A 16,453-nucleotide genomic window follows, 5' to 3' on the forward strand; every position below is an offset into this window, starting at 1 on the left:
GTGCTGAGTTTCTGCAGAATTTTATTCTTCAGGCTATGGGTAGGTGAGCAATATTGGATATAATAAGATATGACTTGAACTTGAATTGACTCAAACTTGAACTGCACTTGTGATATTTCCACACAGAGGTTTATAGGAGATGCCAGTAAGCAGAAGGAGAACACAGGTTTTCCACTGCTTCCTCTCACTGCCCATTGTGGCAGCTTTGGATGGGCAAATGCTGACATCGAGCTGCAGTGAAGCAGCATCCTCAGCACGCACGAATGCTGTGCCATGCACGTACGTGGTTGCGGTCTGTCGTACCCCTGCAGAACCCTGCTCTGGCTCTCTGGGAAGCTGAGGCAGCCACGGGTGCAAATTTGTGTGGCCTGGGGTGGGAGCAGCGCTGCGGCCTGGCACCGGAGTGGGACTGGCTCTGCCCTGGCAGCCAGAAGGGGCAGCCGTATGCTGGACGTGGTTGTCCTGCTCTGCTCCGCTCTGGTGCGGCCTCACCTTGAGTTAGTTCTGTGTGCGGTTTTGGCACCTCAATATCAGAAGAACATATAACTGTTTGAGGGTGTCCAAAGAAGGGCTATAAAGATAATGAAGGGTCTAGAGATCAAGACACATGAGGAGCAGCTGAGGGCCCTTGGTTTGTTCAGCCCAGAGCAGAGCAGGCCGAGGGGAGGCCTCATGGCGGCCTGCAGCTCCCTCACGAGGGGAGCGGAGGGGCAGGCGCTGAGCTCTGCTCTCTGGGGACAGCGACAGGACCCGAGGCAATGGCATGGAGCTGGGACAGGGGAGGGTCAGGCTGGGGGTTAGGGAAAGGTTCTGCACCCAGAGCGTGGTCGGGCACTGGGACAGGCTCCCCAGGGCAGTGGTTATAGCCCCGAGCCTGCTGGAGTTCAAGAAGCGTTTGGACAACGCTCTCAGACACACAGTCTGGTTTTTAGGTGGTGCTGTGTGGACCCAGGAGTTGGACTGCACGATCCTTGTGGGTCCTTTCCAATTTGGGATATTCAATGATTCTGTGATTGACTCAGATGCGTGTAGCTAAGATTGGGGTCCATGAGGCCTTGTTGGATTTATGCGGTCTTACTCCAGCCAGAAACAGGGCCTGCAGATTTTTGTTAATTCAAGAGGTGGCCCAGAGGTGCTGGGGGCAGCTCCTCATGCTTCTAACCTCTGCTCCGTCATTACTGGTACATATTCGGTTCTTATTTCTTATTTCAGCTTCCCTGAAATAGCCGACAACTGCAGGCAAACCCTATGGATAAACAACCCTGGTGTGGAAAGGTTGTTTCCAGACTTTCCATATCTGGCCATCCTCAGTCTGTTTCCTGAGTTACTCCAGATCACTATCAGTGAATTGTTTCAATTTAGAGGTAATAGGACAAATTGGGAAATCCTGCTATAAATTACGCGCATCTAATTCACACTCTTGGAGTAGTTTATCTGGATAGGTGAGCATTTTCTGTTCTGGTAGAGCCACTGGCATACATTCGTCATCCTAAAATAATGTCACATTGATGATCTGGCGTTTCCTAACTGATATGCTAGGTTGGGCTATGATAGCAACGTCCCTCTGACCTTTTCTCAGTTGTATGATTGTCCCGTCATTGAGAAAAGAATTAGATCCAGCTTTTTGCCTTCTCGGGCAATCTCAAATCTGATCTAATTTACTTCTCTTGACTTGAAGAGTTTGAAAATGCTGTCAGCTACTGCTCATTATCTTTTATTACCTTAATATATTAACACATAGGAACCACACAGCAAGTATGACCTCATCCAACTTTGTTTTTTGCTTGAGAGTTTTTATTCTTTGCATATAAATTAATAATTGTCTGTGAGCAAGATAGCTGTATTTGATGCATTGTAGGATGGAGCCATAATAAGGTTTCACTTTCTTTACACACCAATATTTTGACAAGATCTCCTAGAGCTGCCTCCCCCAGAGCAATTGGGAATTTTCCTTGTGCTTAGGAAATCGAACTCTAAATTGCTAATCAGCAACAGGCAGAGAAACAAACACCCAAGAAGTCCTGGGTGAGGCTGCAGGCTCCTTCCCCTCTCCCCAAGAGGAGCTGTTCTCCTTGTGTGAATGACAAGCTGCAGCCTTTGATCATTGTAGTAAGAGAAAAATGGTACCAAGGGATGGTTATATTGTCCTTTCTGACAGCATATGCCATGAATTTGTAAAATATGTCAGATGCGTATTCAAAACGTAAAATAATGCATTCAAGTGTGAAAAATTATGCTTTGTTCTGATACCAGGGTGTGCTTGTGGAGGACTGTTTCGATAAGCAAGGGAGCAGGGGAGGAGGTCAGCAATCACCCTAGGAATGCAAAGCTCTTTTACTCCGTAACAAATTAATGGAGTTGCTTGAGGCTGTTGTCATTTCAAAAATAAAATGTTGAATTAAGAAAAAAAAATCCGAGAGAGCACAGGAACTTTTGTTCTGGGTGTCTTGATGGGGAAAAAACCTGCTGTCATTAGAAGGGAAAGAATTCGTTATTTTCATGTGCTGTGCCTTGAGAGGTAGATATAAATTGATAACTTAATGATGTCTGAACCACAGAAGTAGGCCTGCGTGGTTGCTCCTATGAGAGCCAGAGAGCACATATTGCTTTGGGAGTCTGGTTAGTGTAAAATTGGTAGCCTGTGAGAGCAATGCAAAGTGCAGGTTAAAGATTGGGTTCAGAGAAATAAGGCGCAGATATCCCTGAACTAATAGTGGGAGAATCTGTAAAGCCATGGAGCTCTCATTAGGCTTTTTCAGAAGCAGCTAAAAGGCTGGGTGGCCTTGCAAGTCTATGTCCTGAAACTTAGCAGCTTGTGCTTGAATTTTGCAGTGGGAAAACTTCCTGACTTAGTGAGACTGCACACATACTTGAAATTATGTTTGTGCAAGCTCATTTGCAGGATGGGGACATGACTTGCTGGAGGAGCTCAGTGGGGAGATGTAAGTGAAACCTGACTTCTTCCCATGGATCTTAACACTGCAAAGATTTAACAAGGAACTTAACTATCTATATTGCCAGCAGTCCCAAAAATCAGCATGTGTAGTTAAGGTAGCTGTCCAGATGAGAAATTCAACGATAATGGGGAGCAAAATGAGAACTGCTCCCAGTGCTGGGGCTGGGGCAGGACTCAGGATTTTGCTTTGCATGCCTTCGCATCCTGTTTGGTCTTATCAGAGTCCCCTAGCTGCGCTGCACGTGGCATATTCTCTTTCTGGGATTACAGTCACAATGGGATATGGATGAGTGCTGGTAAGACACAGGATTTTCTGTGCATTCAAGACACATCTGTGTTCTTAATAACTTTATGGGGGTTTTATTGTAAGCTGCTTTTGTAGTTTCATGTGGCTGTTTGGGCCCATCAGTTTGGAGTTCATTTCCTCCAAGAGCTTTGAAACAACAGAACGGAGAATCTGGTGAAAGCCCATTGCTCTGGAGAAAGCCTCTGGGCCAAATTCACATCTTTCTGACAGTGCCTTTGGAGAATCTGCTGCCAGCGTTTTAATATCCTGTAATTTCTGGCTCATGCAGGGAATTTTTCAATACCACCAAAGAAGCTTTTGTGGGGAGAAGCACTATAAAATGGTGTTTCTGTGTAACCTGTGCACGCAGGAATGTAGTTAGTCTGTAGTATATAGAACTACAAGTACTTTGCTTCATTTCATCTTTAGGTGCAGTATGTGAGGCCTTTGCAAAGACAAACGCAGCAAAGATCCGGGTCCTCCATGAACCGAGGGAGATCTGCCAGGGAAGGGCCAGCCCAAACTGGGGCAGAAATCTGGATTCAAGCTATTATTACTTAGAGGAAAAATAGAAAATGTTGAAGTAGATTTCAGAAAGGATCCTTAGGAAATTACTTTTTTTTTTTCCCTCTCTCTGCTCAGAATGGGAATGTAATTAATGCAGTCAGCACTGTGTTTCCCCTTATTTTAATGGCGAGCTTAGTCTGGGAGTAATGGTAAACTACACTAGTGATTTGGGAAGCCAAATGGGCTTACTGGAAACTCAGAAAGTGAAGTGGGACTTCTTGGTTCCTGGAAGGCAGCTGTGCCATGGCATCGTAGGATGCTCTTTCAATCAGTGCTTCTTTTTCCCTGCCCCTCCTTTTGGGGTTCCATTTGCTGGGGGTGTGAGTGTGTTTCCCCCAGTCCTTTGCCACCAGCGAGAACTTTGTGAGAGACAGGGATGCGCTTTGCTATTCAACCTTAGCTGCTTAGATCAATATCTGCAGCAGGAGAGTGATTTTAATAAAAGGACTCTCTCTTGGCTTTCCTATCTCCATGACAGATAGACCCCAGCTATCATAAATCCTGGCCTTTCTCCTGTCAGTCTCTTGGCTTTGTGTGACATAGATGTTTTGACACTGAATACAAATATTTCACAGCCGGCTAATAGTTTAGAGCATATATTTAAGAGATTTACTTTTGCAGTCACCTGGTGCCTTTAGTGAATGTGTTCCCCTCATAAGGCCTTTCTGTTGTTCGGAGAATATATCCACACACTCCCATACACATACTCATTTTCTGTTGCTTATGAAAAATCACCGGGGGAAAATGAGTTTTGCCTCAGATAACGGTAGTAGGGAGCCCTCTCCTAACCTCCTCTTTAGCAACGAGTCCCTCCAGTAGCCGTGACAAACCTTATTTATCAGGTCTTGGGAGGGATGCGCAGGGTTTTGCCGTGCCGGAGGCTGGAAGCATCGATGCCGCGGGGAGCTGGGCACGAAGTGCAGTCCCTGTGCCTGCTGCCCTGGTCCGGCACCGCCCGGGGTGGCTGCGCCTCATCCTGCAGCAAAAGCAAAGCAAAGGTGTGCAGCCCCAGGGGGCAGGTTGCCCTTCCTGTGCAGGTGGAGCCCTCTTGGTCTTGACGTCTCCAGCTCTGCCCAACAAGAGCCAAGGGGCGTCTGGGAAGGGAGAAGGAGGCTTGCTCGTGCCTGGGGGAGGCACCTCAGAGCAGGGTTTGGTGTTCGTGCAATTGTATTTGTGTGGTTTCTGCCTGTGGAGGGGCAGGTGCTGCAAAACCTGTGTGTGTGGATGCATGTGCAGCCTTAGCTGTTTCTCCCCTCCAGGTAACCAGAATAGAAACCCCGATGGGTGATTAACCAGTCAGGTTACCAAGGTGTGTTTAAGCTTCAGTTTAGCGTGCAATAGTGGCTCTGTCTTTCAGTTCATTCAGCTGATGAATTTGTGACCTTTTGCCACTGTGCTAATGCCTCTAATTGTAACTGGCAGGACAATTTCCTGTTGCTGTTGTAGGAGAGATGCAGAGAAACTCGCCAAGAGCAGCCCGTGACTTTTAACTGCCATATCAGCGCCTCTGATCAAAGCTAAAATGGCAAGTTAGGCCAGCGATCAACCCAACAGAGTAACCGGAGCAATTGCAATAGCCACATTAAATGAGGAAACTCTAGGGGAATTTGCTCCCTTCTGCCCCCTCCCTGCATTGGGATTTGTCAGTTATCTGCATTGCACCGAGGTGGCCTTGGCCGTGCTGAGTGTGACAGGGAGGAAGACTCCCTTCGAGCACTCAGGGAATTAGTCTGGGTTGGAGAACCTTCGTTCTGCAAATACCTGTATTGCCTTTGTCAGAGGAGGCAGGAGCTGGAGGCAGCCGATGGAGGTTTGAAGAAGGGACCTTGGGAACGTCTCATCTCGCTTCTGCTTGGGTTTTGGAGAGGTTGTGTTTAGCGTCTCCATGCTCTTTTCATGGTTGCTCTTTCTCTATAGGTTCACCTCTGGTATTTGTTCTATGTCCTTCACCTGTTGGAATGATTCCATTTTCCATAGAGAGACTATTTTAGACCCAAGAGATATGGGCAAGAACTCACTGGCCCTGAGTGGCCATGAGGACCTGCCTTGGGAACACCGTCATCTGGTGCTTTCATGGGCTGTGGATGGGACCACAAAGTCCCATCTGCACAACTATATATAGTATTACAGGAACATAAATTATATTTGCTGATCGAACTTTTAGCTTGTTTCTATCAGACACATTTGAATAAAAGTTTATAACAAGGAAGACTTTGACCAGAAGCATGCGTGTGAGAGCGACAGAGATTAATAAATAGAATACGCGATGACATGAAGATTTTATGGGGTGTGGGGATGGGCACATTACTCACAGATGTTGAAATCATCCCCAATATGTTTCAAGAAAAGCTATTTTAGGGATGTTTAGAGAGTTTTTAATTTTTTTTTTATTGTGACTATTTTTTCTATCACTGCTGCCCATAAAACCAGGTGCCTTAGTTACCATGTTTCCCACTGCACAGGGTTCAGAGGGAGCAATAAAAACCTCTAAAATTTACCTAAAATAACCTTCCTACAGTTACAGATGCCACAGGTTTAATGTCCTGTTTCTCACGTCCTCCCAGGTCTTGACATGATGGTAGCGTTTGGAGGAAAGGGGATCTCTCTTCCCCACGGTGGAATAACTTTTCACTTTATAACCTGCAGAGATGCTGTAGACTTTGCTTAGAAGCTCTGACAACTTTAACTGTAACAACCAGTGTTAATAATTCAGGAGGAATTTGCACTCCCTAGCTTTGGACAGCATAATTTTAGGAAATTTCATATTTGGGCAGGAATTGTGCTCATCTGGTAGATTTAAAAAATAAATGATGGGTCTAGGGTTTGCAGCGTTAAGTACAAGGGTAGTCCCTGTCTAGGAAAGTTAAACCTTCATGAGATATGAATTTAAGTTGTTATAGTGGTGTAATGCATTGCACACATACTCTTATTTCATCCTAAAAAGATTATTTTCTGGTTTCAGACTGAGTCAACTTTAAGGTAAAAGAACTCCAGTCTTTAGAAATAAACATACGCACTTGGAGAACGATACTGCTGTAATGATAATGGTTCAGCTTCAGCTGTGCCTGATAAAATCATTGTAAACAGGCAAATCTGATGTCTGCATGGGCTAGCATGGCAATCAGAAGAGCAAACACAATAGCTTTATTGCTTGGGTTTACATGCTGTTCCCTGGCCAGGATAAATATGTGATCTATTTTGATAAACAAGCCTGAACACCTCCTTCCTAGTAATAAAGTAGTTAACAAGCATCTTCCCAGAGAATGTCAAATAATGAGGCAGTGGCTTAACAAGGCAGTTCCTCAACCTTTTATAAGTAGAGGCTCATTTCCTTGAAAAATATATCTCATCTGCTGCGTACAGTGCTGCTGTATGGGGTTTTGTTTTTGACTTAAAAAAAAAAAAAAAAAGGTAAATTTTGTTCACCTGTTGGGTGCATTTGCTTCCCCCCATTCTGTTTGTGTGCTTGCATGTGGTTGTATAGCGCTGTGTCTTGTTTTGCAGTTGCTTTATGGATCACCTCTGAGGTGTCACAGAGAAGGGAGAACAGATTGAGGAAGAGTGGCCGCACCGGGTCGGAGCACAGATCCACCTGGCCCAGCAGCCCGTTTCTGATAGCACCCAAAAGCTCAGTTGGAAAGAGTGAGGTCAGGCAAGCATGGAGGGATGTTTCCCCTAAACATGCTCTCAGCAGCTGGTGTCAGAGGTCGTGTCTTTGTGTAATACTGATTTAGGGAGTGCAGCCAGCACTGTTCTCTCCAGAGTCCAATACTTCACGTGCTTTCCTTGCCAGACTAAATGCAGTTGTGAACCTTTCCATTTTTCTGTTTTATGTAAACTTTTGCTGATAGAGAACCCTGAATTAATCTTCAGGCCTGTTGGGTGCTGGATTACACTCTTCCTCATTCCTTTCCATGCCAACAGTGCTGGGGCTGGCATGGGATGCTAATCCTGCCATACTTACTCACTCAGTTGTAGAGGAAAATGTATGAAAACAAATTGCTAGTCCAAGCTAAATTTAGATTTATTCAGTTGGAGTTAATTATAATCTTTATTTAGTCCCAAGTGATGCCTTCTTATCATACACTTATTATAGCTGAGAAAATTAATTTTTATTCTACCATAAAGGTGAATGTAATAATCTGGGTTCAGGGAAGGGATTACTTTAATAAGATTTATAGGCAGCCTTTCAGACAGTACGGTTTTATTACTATCTGTAGGTGGCCTTGCTGTATGCATGTCTTTCAGTATGGGTGACTGTGCAAAATGCAGGCAAAAAAAAAAACCTATCATAAGTACCAGCTCAGAAACTTCCACATCCAACTTAATTTTTTGGCAATGGAGAGCAGGCGAAGCAATGGGCTTGCTTAGGAGCACAATAATACAGTTCAGTACCGAACCTGTGGTCTGATCAGGGGGGTTTTGTTCATGTGTACAGGTCGATTTTTCACTGAAAACTGTGTTTTGGTAGGCAGGTTTCTGAGGCCTGAGATGTGGCTTTCAGGCTACGGGAAGCAGGGTGATGGGCAGACGTAGGCATGGCATGCGCCGGCCGCCTTGGGCATCAGTGGAGAGAAATAGGTTCCTCCCAAGGGTGACTTGTCACCCCTGAGATACGAGCATCTGTGAGAAGACGAATGAATTCTGGAGACACCCTTGTCTGTGATTTACTGGAAGGGGAGGCTGGAGTGTGAGTTGGCCTTAGATAACTATCTAAAATGAGATGGGCTGCCTCCCGCAGGGGGTGGTCATGATGTACAGCTGCAGTGAAGCTCGGCGAACAAAAGTTTGACTGAGACATTTGAAGATAAGCATGTGAGACATTGTCTCAGGCCTACAAAAGTTAATTAACCTCTCTTCAGTTTTAGATGTTTGGATTAAATAGACTTTTTTTTTTTTTTAATTGCATCCTTCTTCTTGTCTTGGTCTTTCAAAACAAACTGCCCAACTAGCAACATTTTGCAAAGTGGATCTCTGTCTTCCACAGATGTCTAATCAAGATTGAATACAAGGCCTGTAAACTGGTTGTGAGTCCTATATCAAGTCCTATCCTCACATCAAACTAGGATAAGGAAAAGAATGAGAAAAGCTTAAAGGGATCCTCTCATCTTTTCTTACACTATGTTTTTTTATATGTTGACAGCTTCTGGGTTGACTTTAATTTAATATTAAAAAAGTATTGGGTACTCTTCTTAGGTCTTCCTCGCAGTATCATATCTTCAAATTATTCTGTTACAGTTGAAAACACTGTTTGTTATTACGGCTTTTTTTTCTGTGCCAGTGCAGTTCACTGTATAACTACATCAAGTACAAAATGAGTAAGACTTGTTTTGAACGGCGGATGATGGAAGTTGTTCCTCAGTGGGACTATGGAGAGTTTTTTTTTTTTTTTTTCTTTCTTCTCTCCTCTAATGTAAAACTGAGGAGATGAGTCACAGGATGGACTCTGAATGTGGGAAGTAAACAGCGATATCCTCCTTCCATGGTTATTTTATTAAATTTTGAATGAGTCAGCGTAAGCATGAAGCGGGTGTTCATCTAGTCTCCTAAAATTCTCACACAACCGCAACTTACCCTACCCAGAGTGCCCAAATAAAGCCTGAACTCGTGGTAGATTTTCACAAGGTATCATCCTTCTCATTTTCCTGCTGCCTGGATTACGAGCCAGAGTAGTTCACACTGGAGTTCCCCCAGCTGGAGCCAGGCCAAATCACCTTGCACAGCCCCCCATGGCTGGGGTCCCCAACAGGCATCAGGTCTTACCCCTGGTGTGCGTGAGAGAACGTAACCTACACAGCTTGTCCAGAATTAATTCAGAATTAATTGTTCTTCTATGATTTAGCAGTTCTAGAATAGCTTTCCTTGTGTGGATACCCTATCCTGGGATACAGTGTGTTTTTATTCAAGGATAATGCCTGCATTTCCAGAGCAAAATAATTATTATGAATAGAGCCATTTTTATAGCAGAATAATGTACATGTGTAGTTTGGTCTTTATGGTCTTTAGTGAGGGCTGGTGGGAAGGGCTGGTGATTTTTCTCCTATACAGACAAGCCATTGATTGCCTCTGTATGAGTCACGGATAACATCATAGTACTTACTGGCACCACATTACTTGAAATTATTCCTCTCTTACAAAGAGGAGTGTCTGTATGATCTCACGCTACAATTCTGATGATGCTGCAGGAAAGATGGATTTTAACATTTTCAGTTTTTCACAGGTGCAAGATTGGATTTCTTGTTTGTTTTCAGAAGGGAAGAATATTGAAAAAGTTGCATATTTTAATTGCTTCTTGTTTGTCGCACCACCAATTTCAGAATTACTGAGGGCTTATGTAAGACTTGGTTCCTGTTAAGTAATTAGCTAAGCTAGAGGGAAGATATTTATGCTCCAGCAGGAGTTATTTTAAAGTTCATCATTTTGTAACTGAAAATTCAACACTTTACCCTTACTACAGCTTAACATAGAAGCATTAGTTTATAATGCTGACCTGCCACTGCCACCATTACCTTCTGTAGGATACTTGTTTTGCTTCTTAGTTAGAATTTATGAAATCTAAAAAATACAGCTTGGATGAAATCTTGGACTACGTGAATGGCAGCCCTTGGGTTTGCTCGTGCCTTAGTCTTGTGCTGCGTTTTGTGGCATCAGTTGGGAGTCAAGTCAGATATGTGGATTGAAAAAAGTGCTGGATAATTTTATGGCTAAATAAAAAAAATCACCAAGATAACAGAAAGGAAGTTCTGTGTGAGGTTTGAGCTGGTCAGGGTAAGGACTAGGAAGGAGCATCTCCCTGATCCATGGCATTGCGTGCCTGGTTATGTACATGGTGGCGGCTTCTCCCTCTGCCCTTTGGAAATACCATGAGTGACTTTCCTTTCGGTACGCACCATCAGAGTTTGCAGGAAGAACCAGGCTGTGAGGCTGTTGTCCTGCTCTGGAGTGAAGTGTGTTGGCATAAATTGAGAGGGGTGAGATGTTACCAGTTGACCTGTTGCTCCAGAGGTCTTGGTATTTGTCTGGTTTGAATAACAGTGCTTTAAAAGAGGCAAAGCACCATCTGAAAAACTGTTACAAGGTAAAAATTATGGTAGAAATGCAGTCTGAATATCTCATCGTGTCTGTGTGTTACTCCCATACATCCTCCCTCAGTGTCCCCAGTCCCAAAGTAGTCTGAAAAACTGAGTTCAGCCTTTGAGGTAGCCCTGGGCTCCGGGGATGCTCATTCGGCCTCCATCTACTTTTCTTCACCTCTTGCTCTTCTTTATTTTGCAATTAGGACTAACCCATGTTCTGATCTAATGTTCTGCCCTCTTTTGATCTTGCTGGAGTGGTTATTAAAGGAGTAGGTGATTTATTAGCTGCTTTGTTGTACATCAGAAAGCTGGAGATGTGTCCTTTTTTCTGATTGTTACTGTAAGGAGATTGATGTTGTGGTGCTGACGTGCCAAATTAAAAAGGCGGGGTGTTGGCCTGCCACCATATGAAGTATTTTTTTTAGATGTTCCTAGAGCATCATAAAATGCTGCTAAATTCAGATATCATATTTTGTTGCAGGCTGGTTCTAGGACAAAGCCCAGCCCTGTCTACTAGTGTTTATGGCTTCCCATATAAGCTTTCAGACAAAATTTGTGTCTCATTTAGTTTGAGTTACAGCCGGCTGATATCCTTAGCCCTCGTACCAGTTCTCAGAAGAAGTACTGAATGTTGCCACTATAATGAAATGGAGGAAAGGGAAAAACATACCTTTTAAACTTCCTGTAAATCAGTGCTTGAGAGAGATAAAGTGTCTGCATAAAGGATGAGGAGGGGGGGAAAAGTGCTATAATGTAAACACAGATGCATTTAAGCCTTGCCTTGTATCCAGTTTTTCTTTAGGCTCAGGAGCTATGTCAGTCTCCTCTGTAATCTGGGGTGTCCCAGGAGAAGGCAAATTTGAGCTTTTCTCCCAGAAATCAGAAGGTACTCCTGCTTTTGTATGTCCTTTGCTTATCTGTATGGCAGCACCGTTTTTATGATAAACGAGGCTTTTCTAAAGCATTGCTTTCAAATGTAGCCTGATTTATCTACAATTAATCCGGGAAGGCACTTGTCTGCGTTTGGGTTCTCAGGGAAGGCACAACACCCTCCCTGCCCTCGCTGCCTCGCTTTTCACAGGAACAAAGTTCACTTTGAGCAGCGGAAACGGCATGGCAAGCCGCGCCGTGTCAAGGTGCTCTATAAATAGCAGAGCAGTAATGGAGCTGCTAAAGCATCCCTTGGTGACTCGGGTGCCGGAATTGGCATCGATCTCCTCCCTGTGCTCCTGCTAAGAGCTGGACGAGGTTTGTCCCGCTGTGTGACTGCCCGAGCGCGCTGTCGTTCGGCAGTGGGCTAAAAGCACCGCGGCTGCCCCGAGGCAGCGGTGGAGAAGCACAGCAAGCAGCATCCTGGGGCGTTGCTGAGCGGAGGTCACCAGCCTTGCTGCGTGCCTGCATCCCTCTCGTGGGCTGCTGTGGGTTCAGGGCACCCTCCCGTGCAGGGTAGTGGTGTCCATCCCTGCTCCAATGCCCCTGCTACTCCTGTGTCTGCCTTGCCTGTGCCTCCCGTTGCTGCGGGTAGCTCGGTTGGCCCCTCACCTCCGTCTCCTTCCAGAGCTGCTCGTTACCACTCACGTCCTACGGCTCCGCGCACAGAACTGGGGGCTCTGGGTTCTGCCTGGTGCAGGGAGCGTGGCGGCTGCGCCGGGTTCACACTGGCAAAGAGGCGTGGGAGGGAAGGGTCAGGGTCGTTTTTTTCCTTTAGGAAACTGCTTCTCCCCTGTGTGAGAGCTGCGATACCAAAGCTGGCTGGCTCCCACGTCGGAAAGGGAAGAGGGAGCTCCCCATCACCTGGGTTTCTGCATTTTGTCCGGGTGCCCAGCTCCGCGGCTGCGTGCAGCCGGGTGGAAGGTGTGGGCTGCGCTGGTGTGCTCTGAGAGATGGGCTGCAACATTTATGTGTGGGCATCAGAAACGAGAGGACACCCGAGTGGGGAGATGGTGTGGCAGTTGTTCTGCAGCTGCCGTTGCTTGTGGAGCTGCGAGGAATCCCAGAACTCATCCCCATGTGGAGAAGTGAGAGCGGGGATTGTTGTTACTGTTTCAAGCTGAGCTTTTTAAAATGCTTTTATGTATATTTTATGTTTACACGTTCCCACAAATAATATTTCAATGGCTGCAGAAAAACCTTGATACGATTAAATACGTAGCAAAAGTAAAGGCAGAAGTATTGTGATGAGATGAGAAGTACTTAAAGGAGCATAGATAATATCAAGCCATTGAAAATAAATGAGCAGAATTTCAACGGACAACAAGAGTGGAGCAAAGTCAAATGGATGAGGTTTGCCCCAGAATCTGTCTTTGAGAAGTGTAGGCTTTAAAAATACACAACCTGAAAAAAAAAATCTTAAATATTTGAGCTTTTATCTGTGCTAAATTGTGGCTGTAAGTATCTGAGTCATCTGGCTCGTAACAGGTGTAATTGTTTCTGCGCTTGTCGCGTTGTGTATCTGCTCTCCCCAGCCTGACAAACACTAAAATCGCCGCTAAGCTTCTGCAAGAGACAACAAGAGCTTTGACCTTAGGATCTGTCATTGTTCCTCTGTTATCTCTGCGCATTATGGAACTGCTTCATTTTAATTCATTTGGTTTCTGTTTATTTCTTCTGCGGCGGTCCCAGGAGCTTGCATTCACCAGCTTTTTGTTGGAGCCTATGAATTGTTAGTTTAAAAGACTCACCGTCTCTTTCGGGTAGGATTGCAGCCCAGATTGAATATATCTCACTATTTTAGAGATCAGCCCAAACCAAAGACATCTGTTTGATCCTTCCCTCCCTCTGGAATCTTTTCTTGCCCAGGAAAAATTGCTCAGCATTGGCTGGAGGATTGACCATTGTGTTGTAGAGAAACTTCTGTGATTTCCAAATGTGTTTCATTCTCCTCTGGAATTAAAGTAAAAAATCCTTACAAGTGTCTGAACCTTCTGCATGTAAAGGATTTCTTTTCTCAAGTTCGCCCTAGCCTGTAAATCCATCCCACCGAGACCTCTGTCAAACCCAGTATTTTCTTGTGTGTGAAAACTTCTTTTTTTTCCCCAGGAACACAAGTCTTTTATCAGTGTGCAGCTAACTTCCAAACTACTGACCTGGCAAAAGTGGGATGGGAATGATGCAGATTTGCAAACCCCAGCCTAGCCTGCATTGTGCATTAGTAATGCTAGTTGAAAGAAACTCTTCTGTTTTCCTGCCTACTGCTATTCAATATGCCAGTTGCTTATATATATTGCAGTGTGGATGAGAGCAAACCATAAACTTGGTTTAGCTACAAAGGAACAAAAACAAACCAGTAAAAAGTTTTGGAACATTAGTTTGGGGTCTGGCCTTGTCAATTTGTCTCCTTGTTTTATCCAGAACTTGATGAAAGTACTTTGGGTGGGTACCAGACTGGGGAGAGGGGCTGATTGAGTGGGATGTCATTCAGGGTATGAGCTTTGAGCTCAAAGTGTTCGTTTCATGGTACCCATGTCAGATTGTTTTGTAATTGTGGCTAACAGTATTGATCCCTGGTAATACGTTGCTTTGTAGAAGAACGGAGGGGCCTGCTAAGCAACCACTAGAATTGTCTTTCTGTTTCCTTTTATCTTTGGCCTGCAGTGGTGGAGAGCCGAGGAGGGATCATGGACAGCATACAGAGATTCTCAAACCTGCCAACGTATCTCCCCGCGAGCTATCACATCTGCAATGCCGATGTTTTCTTCTTCCTTAAAGAAGCCAACCAGGATATCATGAGGAACTCCAGTTTGCAGTCTAGGGTGGATTCATTCTTTATATACAAATCCAAACTACCACCCATCCTAAATGCTACCTATGGACCTTTTTCTGTTGAACAGGCTGTCCCCTTGGACTTCATGCTGTCTTCTGCATCTTTTGGTTTCACAAATAAATTCACTTTTAATTGGAAATTAAAATCGCACATAATTGACAGCTCGATCTATTCCAACAAACCTAAAATACAAACCTTGTTCTATATTGCGGGGAAAGACTGGGATGACAATAGTTCTGCAGAGAGTTTGCCTTGCGTGAAGATGTTTGCCTTCCTGGAATCTAGAGAAGTTGTGGCCAGCTGTAGATTGACAGGTCATCTCGGATTATGTGTTGCAGAGCTGGAATTATCTCCTAGCTGGTTCAGCTCCCCTCCACCCCTGGTTTCAGAGGAAGCAGCCTCCTTGGAAGGGATTACTGTGGAGCTCTTCTATAAGATTTATACAGCAGATGGGGAATGTTCTCCAGAGGATGCAAAATGGGAAAACAATATCCATGCAGGTCAAGATAATGAACAGAAGGCTTTGCCAGCTATGGAGAGGATTGGTAGCATCATTGTTTACCCAAATCATGACAAATTAAAACAGTCTTCACTGAGGCTAGATGAGAATGTCGTCATCCGCTTGCCACTCAGCCCTGTCAGAGAAGGTGACGTTGTGACCTTTCACGTTTCCCTGGCCGATGACTCTCTAGCAGACCAGTTTGTATTAAGGTAAGAGAATATTTAAAGTGCTCTATGCTGAGCAGTCAACAAATAAGGACAAATTGATCTCAGGTGTAATTGCTTTGGTTACATTCAGTGTTTTCCTCAGAGAACTTTAAGCATTTGCTCTCCAACTGGGGAAAATTATAAATAGGCTTGAATTATCTGTGTAGATGACACTTTTTGGAACATGGGAATTGATTTTAAAGTATGAGCTATTACTGTTTGCATCATTATCTTTTGTTTTAATTCTGTTTGCTTCTAGTAGTACTTCTGCCTCTGAAATTACACCTCTCTAAGTCAGCCAGGCTAACGGCTGCAATCCATTTTGCTAGATGGTTTGCAGGAGTGTTTCCCATTGCTTTGGCAAAACACCCTCTCTTTTTTATAAGCTTTCTTACAATCTTTCCAACGTACATGGGATGCATCTTGTACAAGTCCTATGTGGCGAGGAACTATTTTGTTGTGGTGTACAGAGGGGAGCTGGGAGAAGGGAGATGTGCCTCAGCTTGTGTAGGAAGTCTTTGGCAGAGCCAAGATTTGGATCCAAACTTTGCAAGTCCTTCTTTGGCTTTGCTGTAAGACAGCCCATCCTGCCTCCTCAAGCTTTTGACTGCTTGTTGCGTGAGCCATTTTAGTTTTAAATTTTGAGATTTTTTGGTGACCTTTACTCGTGAATCTGCCTTCAGTAGGAGAATTCAGGCATTTCTAACCACCCCGAGGGTTAGCTGCATATTTGTTATGTCCTTAGCTGTCAGACTCTGGGTTCAGAGCTGCGTAGAGACTGAATTCAGAGAGAAACGTGAGCCAGACTTGGGGAATAAAAGGGCCAAAAGGTAATTGGAAAGTGTCATTTGCTGTGAGAATGTGAGACGCTTGGGAGGAAAGGAGTTACAGTCCGTGCTGGCAACCTCAGAACGGATTCATGCCTCACTTCTAACTTTTTGATCCGAGAACGATGGGAGCGGAACATGACAGCAATGCACTGTAGGGACAGATATTGAGGAAACAGACAGCAAACCTTACACAGTACTTTTCAAGTTGTTCAACTTTTGTGAAATAGCACATGCATGCTAATAAACTTAGAGATTGCAGCATGAGTC

General features: G+C 44.6%; 1 protein-coding gene across 11 annotated transcripts in view; it reads left to right on the forward strand.

Moving 5' to 3' along the window:
* TMEM132B (transmembrane protein 132B) overlaps positions 1-16,453 on the forward strand; it is a 254,707-nt gene that overhangs the window by 62,109 nt on the left and 176,145 nt on the right. For all 11 annotated transcript variants that reach the window (XM_048073878.2, XM_048073880.2, XM_066979197.1 and 8 more), the window contains one exon: positions 14,480-15,359. In XM_048073878.2, the coding sequence (XP_047929835.2) occupies positions 14,503-15,359 (857 nt within the window). In that variant the 5' untranslated portion in view covers positions 14,480-14,502. The remainder of the gene's footprint in view (positions 1-14,479; positions 15,360-16,453) is intronic.

This window comes from Anser cygnoides, chromosome 17 (genome assembly GCF_040182565.1).
Source record: "Anser cygnoides isolate HZ-2024a breed goose chromosome 17, Taihu_goose_T2T_genome, whole genome shotgun sequence".
In the NCBI taxonomy this organism is placed as follows: Eukaryota; Metazoa; Chordata; class Aves; order Anseriformes; family Anatidae; genus Anser; species Anser cygnoides.